The 10,232-nt window shown below is 29.4% G+C and overlaps 2 protein-coding genes across 2 annotated transcripts; one reads left to right on the top strand and one right to left on the bottom strand.

Moving 5' to 3' along the window:
• Positions 1 to 537: 537 nt before the first annotated feature.
• On the top strand, positions 538 to 1,014 carry LOC138944198 (uncharacterized; the record flags this gene model as incomplete). The annotated part of the gene is made up of 1 exon (XM_070315107.1): positions 538 to 1,014. A coding segment is annotated over one exon (477 nt), but the record flags the coding sequence as incomplete, so codon positions are not given.
• A 639-nt stretch (positions 1,015 to 1,653) lies between these two features.
• LOC138944199 (acyl-CoA Delta-9 desaturase-like) lies at positions 1,654 to 5,854 on the bottom strand. The gene is made up of 6 exons (XM_070315108.1): positions 5,806 to 5,854; positions 5,092 to 5,330; positions 3,216 to 3,346; positions 2,674 to 2,879; positions 2,200 to 2,385; positions 1,654 to 1,927 (listed from the first exon to the last, which is right to left on the bottom strand). The coding sequence occupies exons 2-6, from the start codon at positions 5,294 to 5,296 to the stop codon at positions 1,654 to 1,656; spliced, it is 1,002 nt and encodes a 333-aa protein (XP_070171209.1). The 5' UTR covers positions 5,297 to 5,330; positions 5,806 to 5,854.
• Between the last annotated feature and the right edge of the window lie 4,378 nt (positions 5,855 to 10,232).

The following is a 10,232-nucleotide window of genomic DNA, read 5'->3' on the forward strand; positions in this document are numbered from 1 at the left end:
AGTTATTTTATATTTTAATCTGACATATTTTGATATAAAAAATAAATCCCGAAACAATCTCCTCCTCCAACACTAAGAGTGCTTTGAAATCTCTTCGGGAGTAATAAAATAGATAAGGAGACTCAGACTGAATCAAATAGATTTGGTCCTATTAAATATACGAAAACCCATCCAATTAGAACATATAGAGAAAAATGTCCCATGTAAATATGTTTTAATAAATACAATTAATTTGTTAAAGAAAAATAAAAGAAAAATACCTCGACAAATTGGTGACCCCGACGTGATCATGGAGGGTGACAACCAACTAATCTGGTTATTAAAGCACTTCCCTTTTGGCCAAAAAAGCCTGAACTCTGGTTTGCTCAGTTAGAGGGGCAATTCACCCTAGGAAGAATAACACAAGATGGAACGAAATATTCTTATGTGCTTGCATACATGGAAACCAAGTATGCACGGGAAGTAAGAGATATCGCCTCCCGCTGAAGGAAAATATGAAGCCTTAAAAAAAGCATTAATTAAAAGACTTTCTGACAGGGGCAGCGAATTCGTCAATTACTGGAGCATGAGGAAGTCGGTGACCGAAAACCCTCCCAATTCTTGCGACATTTGCGGACACTTGCCGGTACAAACATTTCGGAGCAACTTCTGCGAACCTTATGGTTAGAACGGTTACTTTCTCAGATGCAAGTCATTTTAGCAATTAAGATTGAAGACAGGTTGAAAGACGTCGCCGAACAAGCTGATTGTATTGCGGAAGTCACTAGCCGAATTGTGGTAGCAACTGCAACTGCACCTATCGCCGCAAGCTCTTCATTAGAAGACCAAATAAAAACACTCACGCAACAGTTAGCAAAATTGACCCAGCAAGTTAAAGGGCAATTCCGTTTAAGAAGTCGATCCAGGAATCGAGTAGTGAGAAAACGATCACAAAGTCGTAATAGGATTGATGATGGACAACGCTTTTATCATCGTAGATTTAAAAACAATATGAAAAAGTACACAACTTTGTAATTTTAAAAAAGAAAACAAGGACAGTCGATGATGGCGGCCAACGACACTGACCCACGACCCCGCCGCCTTATCGTAACAGACATAAAAATTAAGAAGCAATATTTAATAGGTACGGGATCAGTATATATCCACGTAATCTATTAAAAGGCTCGTTGGGGTTGAGCACATACCAACTTTACGCAGCAAGCAATACAATTATTAAAATTTATGGACAAAACTTGGAATTAAATCTTGGTTTGAGAAGAAAATTCCTTTGTAGATTCCTTTGTAGTGGGTTCCGTCTCCCCTGCGGGGGGACTCCATTTTCAGAAGATATAACCTAACCCAAACCGTAACGTTACGTATACGTAAAATTAGGTACGCCATGTGACTATTCATGTAAAGAATTCGTTGGATAAGATCACACGTAAAGTATTTCCTAATATAACAATAACATTACGCATTAATCATTGACATATTTCATTAATTTGTATTTCATACTTAAATTACCAATTGTATTTTCAACAAAAACAAGTCTAAAGATTATAGCAAGATGCGTTCTCAACCAAAATATATGTCAACAGATGTATTTGTTATTTTTTTCTTCGGTTATATTTCATTTTTTTATGTTTCGTGCTCTATTTTTTTTCGGCTATATAATTAATCAGATTTTGGTCCCATTTTGGATAACATGAGATGTGTTCTGTCACCTCTCTTTAATACGGTTTTCTTTATCAAATCCATGGACGGATACTTAAGATCATAGGCTAATCCTAATTTTGCAAACATATCGATAAAGAATGAGATGTAATTCATTCTATTGTTTCCTATTTCCGCCGATCTGTAATCCCAGGGAAACACGTGATGATAATTGTGATATCCTTCTCCCAATGTCAAGTAATTGATAATATTATTATCCGTCGGTTTTATGTTTCTAAAAACGAAAACATTTTATCAAACGATTTCAATATAATGAGACTAAACATTAAGCCTTATATAATTATGTCACAAAAATTACACCAAGGCCGCTATATAAATAAAACATTATTTTCCGAAGAAAATTTTAACAATATAATAATGCGCTTTGTATTATATAAAGTAATTATTTGTTATTATGCAAACAATTATGTTAAAGTTTTAGAATTTATTGTTAATCGCGCACAGATGAAATTCTGGATATCGTAATTAAACGTGCGAATTACATACTTATCATATGGTCTAGTACCCCACGCATGAGCGATGCTATTGATGGTCCACACGGTGTGCAGAGTAATAATGTATCGTATAAATACTTGCGATATTATGGCTCTGGCCCAAGTCTCGTTCCAGAAATATACGGGTATTATTGTAGGTAGAATGAAGCCAAAGAAGAGTTGAAGTGATAAATAATATCTATAAAAATACTACTGTAAATGTTTTGAAATCATTCGAGTGCCGTCTATGCATTTCACTAAATATCTATTAAGAAATTCTTTGAAATTCTTTTTCTTATATAGTAATTCTTCATAATTTTGAATTTAGAAAAAAATGAGATTATGATTCACTTATAAGAAATAAAATTGTTGCATTACATATCTCAAGAATACATTTGCCGATATTCATTTATGTTATTATACAATATGTAAAAAAAATACAAATTTATTCTGTAATTCATTATAAAATAAAGAAAATATTCTTTACTTTTCGCCAAAAACTACGACAGGATCCGACAGAAAATCTGACATATTGATCTGTTTGCTTTTTTCAATAAATTCCGGATGTTCCTTCATCATTATCCAACCAATATGCGTAAAAAAGAATCCACGCTCAGTATTGTGAGGATCAGCATCAGTGTCACAATATTTGTGATGCATACGATGATTTCTCACCCACGAACCTAGTCTATTCTATGAATAGCAAAGACATTTCTATGAAGCAAAATATTATGTTATCGAAAAAATATAATACATAAAATATTATTTATTACATATTTACTTTTCTAATCCATTTAAAATCGATTTTTGTCGAATTGGTATTGGACATTTTTTTATACTTTTAATTTTATCTCGAATATCTTGATAATTAAAGAAAAAAACTTAGAGAGAATAAAAAAAATTTTTTAATTAAAAGAAAAACAAATATTTATTTTCATACTTTTGTAACATGTAAAATATGTTTCTGTAAATATAGGCATTTTTATATATTTCTATAATAATCATAAAATAATTCTATATGCAATGTACCTGTACACTTGAGCTGTAGCATAGTAGAAGTAAAATTCTTAATGGTAACTTAGCTTTGAAAGACTTGTGACTCCAAAATCGGTGCGCACCAGCAGATGCGCCGAAATTGGATATGATGTACATGCTGATTACTTAAAAATATGAAAAAATTATATTCAAAAATGAGAAAAAATTTCTTTTATATATAATGTTATTTCTAAAATAGTATTTGGTAATTATTTACTATAACGGACCCAGCTCCAATCACGTTGACCTTGATATATGTTGTCAAGGACATAATCCTGAGTAACTTTTCCTTATAACTTAATCGGCGGTCGTTGTTTATTAAAAAGTTATTAAAAAATAAAGTTTGAAAAATAAAATATTAATTTTTACATAAGTTTGTAATTTCCACGCAAGAAACAAGGTCCATCTGCATCAGAACCCTGATTTAAATGTGAAACAAGGTCTTTACATAATTAATATAATATTAGAAAAAATCAGTACACATAGGAATCAAAAATTTTATTTATTCTACAGTTGCAAATGTACTGTTTTCATTTAAGGGATACAATGTTGCCATTATTTCAAAAAAATTACGTATTCGTACACAATATTGATATTTACGTTTAAATATAAACTCAGCCAAATAATGTATGTAATGATAATCACGAGTTCCATATTTTGGTATTCCACTTCAAATATCACGCCATATGCGTTCTATGTTTTGTGTGTGAACTCCTGCATGAGGGTCTAGTTTTAAATCAGAAATAGGTTTGGGTTAGGTTATATCTTCCGGAAATGGAGTCCCCCCGCAGGGGGGACGGAACCCACTACATCCACGCATACACTTTCCCATTCACACAACAATTCTGGGCTGAACCTCGTTTTGCATTGTAAAGTATATGCATGGATACAGTGGGTTCCGCCCCCCCTGCGGGGGGGCTCCCCTTCCGGAAGATATAACCTAACCCAAACCTATTTCTTATTTAAAACAAAAATTTGGTGTGGATTACGTCGTATAACTTAAACCAAATTTTCGTTTCGAATCCAACTTAAACTTTAAATATCTCAAAAATTATAAGAGACCGCCGATTAAGTTATAAGAAAAAGTTATTCAGGATCAAGTCCTTGACAACATATATCAAGGTCAATGTGATTGGAGCTGGGTCCGTTATAGTAAATAATTACCAAAAATATTATTTCTAAAATATAAAAACAAATTAGTTATTAGCTTCGCAAAAAGAAATAATAATATACGTAAAGACTTGTAAGAAATTATCGACATTTTTGAAAAACTTTTTAATATCTTTTGTAATATTAATCGCATTCAACGAATGTGTCAATTAAATAATCAGCTCTTAGTAACTGTGAATTGGATTTAATAGATGTAAAAGTATACAAAATATACAAGTCGTAAACATTTATTTATAATGTATTTAATGTAATTATATTCATAATGATTCTGCAATTAATATCTTGGACAGTACAAGAAGACCGAAAGACATCTTAAAAATATTTAAAGGATGGTAAGAAGTCTTTAAGTTGTCTTTTAAACATCTTTTATAGACATGTGCTGTCTGGTATGTAAATACATTGAGTGCTTTTTTTTACGACTGCCAGTTCTGCGTGACTTTTTGTGAGTATCAAATGACTCGGACAATAAAAAATTGAAGAAATTAATATTATCAATTGTTTTATTAATATGAATGTCTGAACGTTTCATTTCTGATATGAAAACTTTACCAACTTTCGACTACTATAATTTTGCTTCGAATATATATAGTACTTTGAGAAGATCACATAGTGCATTAAGATTTAAATGACATATTTTAAAAATCTCTTTCTTAGGATTCTATAGGAATATACATATATATCAAATTTTTGGAATACTTACTCCACAATGTAGTCATTGGATTTTTTAAATAATTGAAAGTACATATCCCATAAATTCCAATGATGTGTAATAATGCAACTTGCAAAACAACATGCCATATTATATCGGTTTTAAAATTAAACAAACTTGATTTTATTGTTTCAGAGTTTTTCATGTACGTCACCATAGTAGTACAGCATTGAAAAATTGAGGTATCGGTATCCATTTTTCTGAATGTTAATATATGAATAACTTTTTTTCTGAAAGATCAAAAAACATGATTATCGCTTTACTGTTTTTCTCTATAAATAAAAATTAATGTATATAAATTTATTAAATATTATAACATGTGTACGTGCATGCGTGCATATACATATAATTATAATATATATATTCTTTATTTGAAGAACATTGAAAATATTTTAATTGAAAAAAGTTGTGCACTCGCTGGCCTGATCACTAAGGCTTCTTTATTAAACAATATTTCTTGCATCTCTTATCTTCACTTATATAGAGTGTAAGGATCCACTAACTAAGAGGTTATTCAGGATATAGGGATCTCTTAAACGTCAGGATAAAGAGGGGCTTAGACAACAGGAAGTTTTCCAGTATGGAATATTTTAAGAATTACAGCGTTTGTATGCTGTATAAATAGATATATTTGTGAAAACAATATAAATATTGTAACGAACACGCTGACTCTTACTAGCGGTATCTAACCGAAAAATAGCTTACAATTAGAGCTTCTTTACGCGTGGAAGACTTAGGACGCACTCTCTTCCTTCGCGTTTCGCGTATCTCTCAATCGAACCGGCAGCGCCGATCGCCTGTTCCTCCTTAACCAATAGTAACACCTTTCGTCATCATGACGTCATAGCGTCCTCGCAGACGTCTACCAACATACGCACGCAGTCTTAAATAAATGGCACGGGTAAAGTGTAACCTTAGGGATGCCGGAGGATGCCGGAGCGACGGGCGAACTCCGACGGGTGAACGCCCTCATCTAACAATAAATGTAACTAAAAGTGTCAGTATATTATCAACGCTTTATAGTTACATTACCGATATCATTATGTGGACATGCAGAGTAATGGAGTCAAGGATATGTGCATACTTTGGAAATAGCAATAAAATACAATCTTTCCGCATTGTGTTAAATATGTAGAGACAGAAAATATGTTGGATTACTACTCTATTTCTGTTCTATCGTCTCATAGAAGCAACGACTTTACATAGATATCTGTTTATCTCGCATACATATTTTGAATACAAATTTATAATATTGCTCATATATTATCTCATATATATATATTTTTTTTTTATTACATTTATAAATACATAAATATATATTTATTTAATTATTACGTACAAATTTATTTAGTTGCTTTTAAGAAAAAATATGTAATTTGCAACATGCAGGTGCATACTTTATTTATTTGATATATTTCAGGGTCACATTTTTTTACATGCAGATGATAAGGTATAATGAATTAAAAATATATTGTCATAATGCAACTCAGAATACATTACACATATATGAAGAACAAGTATAAATCTCTTTGAAAATGTATACATAGAAATTAATATAAATTTTTCTATTTAAATCTTATTTGAGTCTGAATACAATAATTCTTCAAAAAACAGTGAGTATTTAAATCTCAAGTTCTTTCTTTTTATGCATTATAATTAGTAATATGCATATGATATATAATAATTACTCATTATTATAGATATCGATGTTTGGAGACTGGCTGATGACAATAGATATCATAATTTATTTCTGGTTTGCACGTAGATTAAATCAGAATTCATTATTTTATTATATTTGTGGCATAACACTAAGAAGGATTTTATCCCTTATAATTTTAATATATATATATAAGGAAAATTAAACCACAGGTAACTAGTTTATAGTTGATTTTTTAAATTTTTGATATTTTTAATGTTTCTTATATGTTTATTCAAATTATGTAATGTTAATTATCATATTTTACAATTTACATTCTACGTTCCAACAATTTTATATACTTTTTATATAATGTATAAACGCAAATATTGTACTTTCAATTAATAATAAAATATATTGCCACGTTTTTATTTGTTATTTAAAAGAGACTTGTCTATAACACCGCAATATGTATATACCTATCCTATACTTACCTATATAAAATAAAAATTTATTAATAGCAAAATAAAGATATATAAATTTTTTTAAGTTTACAAGATGTATGGAAAGAAAATAACATTTATCAGAACATAAAATCAATAAACACAAAGAAAAGTTTCAAAAAGTTTGGAGAAAATAAAAATACCTAGACGATCTTCCCGGGAAAAAATAGATTAAATGTAAATAGATGTAATTATATCTAATTAAATCTCGTTAATCTAAAAAATGAAAAACTTAAGATCTTAGATGTAAGCATATCCCCAAGTAGCAAAGAAATGTTTAATAAATGTTTAAAGCTCATTTTTAAAGATATTTTAAAAATGTTTATTAGTATTTTATCAATAAAATATTAAAAAATTAAATATTTAATAAACGTTGAATCAAGACTTATTTTGCATAAACGTTAAAATAGAGTTTTTTTAAATAAAAATATATAAAAACAGATTTCACTCATAATTAGAAACGTTTTAAAAATATATATCTTAAAAAATAAGTTTCAAACATTTATTAAACATTTCTTTGCTATTTGGGTCCATTTAGATCCAGATAGATCTATCGATGCAGATCTATTTCAAAAATAGATCTGCACCAGTAGATCTAAATAGATCATCATATGTATACTTAAATCTTAGTTGATCTTTGAAGATCTACAGAGATTTAGATAGATCTACCAGTGTAAATCTACATAGATTTATATCGATCCACTTACAATTAGATCTAAATTGTTACATAAGTAGATCTAAAAATATATAAGATATATATGCTTAAATCTAAAAGTAGATCTTAAGTTTTCCATTTTTTACATCTAATAAGATTTAATTATTAGATATAATATTATATCTATTTACATTTAATCTATTTTTTTCCGGGTTTACTAAATAATAGTACTTAAATTTAAAAAATAATGTTGTTAACATTTGACGCTATTTAGAGTATATAAATGTATAAAAAATATATACGAAAATAAAATATATTCCTAGCATTAATCCAATTATTTTAATAGGTTCTTTTTTTATCGGACGCAAAAAACAAATTTTTAAATGCAAACGATATTGCATTGTATAATTTTATTAAAAATTATTGAAAGAAAAACTATAAGTATTAGTATTATCATATTTAAAATAGTTATGTTAAAAAGTCAAATATTACATATAGATAGCCAAGAAGCAAAACTCTGACAAAAATAAATATTAGAGTGTAAATCAAATGTAAGGAAAAAGTGACAGAAGCGTAAACGAAGCTTCTAGAAAACAAAAATTAAAACAACGAAACGTAAAAGAAACGCTTCTTTTACGTTTCGTTGTTTCAATTTTTGTCTCCTAGAAGCTTTGTTTACGTTTCTGTCACTCTCTCCTTACATTTGATTTAAGCTCGTTTGACTTAATTAAAACAGTTTATGACAGATAAATTAATTATTTCAACAGTAATATAAAAGTTAATTATTATATTTTATATATATATATAAAATATAATAATTAACTTTTATATATATATAAAATATAATAATTAACTTTCATAAACTTTCAATTAACTGTCATAAACTGTTCTAGTTCGCCGGCCGTTTGCCACTGCTGCAATATCGCGTCACTGATCTGTCTATTAATCTCATGTTTATTCTCATCATTTCATCTCTCACACTGTCACACTCGTCTCGCGGTCATTTAGTCCGGATTTGCACCTAGGGGCAAAGTCTATCGACAAAATTGGATATATTTAGTCTGGACTCAAACCAGGAGCATAGTCTGTCGACAAAATCGGATATATTTAGTCTGGACTCAAACCAGGGGCATAGTCTGTCGGTAAGGGAGCATAGTGTGTCGATAATCTGAGCACGGAAATGGCAGTCTCGCCTTAACCTAGGCCATTGGCTATCTGTCTATTCATCTGTGCTCGATTTCGCACACACACATATGTACAAAATTTTTATAAACGAAGATCTTTTTTACTAGGTTTCTAAATACATTTTTAAACGTTCACTTATATTCTTTCATGCATTTCCGAGTGGGAACCTATCTTATTTTGTACGTACAAACTGTACAACTTTTATATTAAGCAAATATTGTTACGACCTGACGCAAGAAGCCAATAAGAAAATTGTAATTTTTTAGTTTTTCTTCGTTTTTAACATAAAAGCGCATGGTTCCCACTTTGTTGATGTATATACTTTAATCGTAGAAAAGGATTTCTCATTTCATGTAACCAATAAAAAAATTTCGGTATACAAAAATATAATTATTATGACCGGTAAAACAGGACAGTCCGGAATCCTCTTAAGACGATTATAAGACATAAAATGTAGCATTATTATTAAGAGACGAAAAAGATTTCCGAATTTTGAGTTTCAAGATATCGAAAAACAGATTTAAATAAAAAAAATTTGCAGAATAAAAACGTAGCATAGATGTTTAGAATATTTAGAGCAAAAAGGAGATCAATAAAACTATAAACTTTATTTCACGTTTGCTCAAATTATGAGCACTATATTGTGCACATGATTCAGTTACATACAGAAATAATCTTTGAAATAACTTCTACTCAAAAATTTAAAAAATGTACATGATAAATAACAAGAAAAATTTATACTCACCACGATCAATTTTCAAATAATTTTTTTTTACTGACAGTAACTCTATTAAAAACAGAACTTTATAAAACTGGCTAATACATATGATGACCTACACCATAAAGCAAAACATGCCACACTATCTGTTAAATCAGATTTGAACTGTGTGATAACTGCTCAATATATAACATCTTCACTCCCGGAAAAATAGGTGGCAGAAATCAATTATACATTCAATTAAAATCACTTTATATACATTGTGTCAAAGTTTAGCGGTTCCGCAATCATAGTAGGAATGTTAAAGTAGTATTTTACGAATATTCATGCGAGATGCATAATTTGTTCAAACTTATGCGTAGTTATAAAGCATCGAGTATATATATATACATATATATTTATGTATATATGTCAAAGGGCTATTTTGACGACACT

The sequence above is a fragment of the Polyergus mexicanus genome, unplaced genomic scaffold, assembly GCF_030449975.1.
Source record: "Polyergus mexicanus isolate NDT 795.1 unplaced genomic scaffold, iyPolMexi1.0 SCAF_113, whole genome shotgun sequence".
NCBI lineage: Eukaryota > Metazoa > Arthropoda > Insecta > Hymenoptera > Formicidae > Polyergus > Polyergus mexicanus.

Coding starts and splice junctions, on each gene's coding strand:
- LOC138944199 (XM_070315108.1), bottom strand. CDS start 5,296: ATGGATACCGATACCTCAATTTTTCAATGCTGTACTACTATGGTGACG. Junction 3,347..5,091: donor TCCAATGACTACATTGTGGA/GTAAGTATTCCA, acceptor CATATTTTTAAG/TAATCAGCATGTACATCATA. Junction 2,880..3,215: donor GCTACAGCTCAAGTGTACAG/GTACATTGCATA, acceptor TGCTATTCATAG/AATAGACTAGGTTCGTGGGT.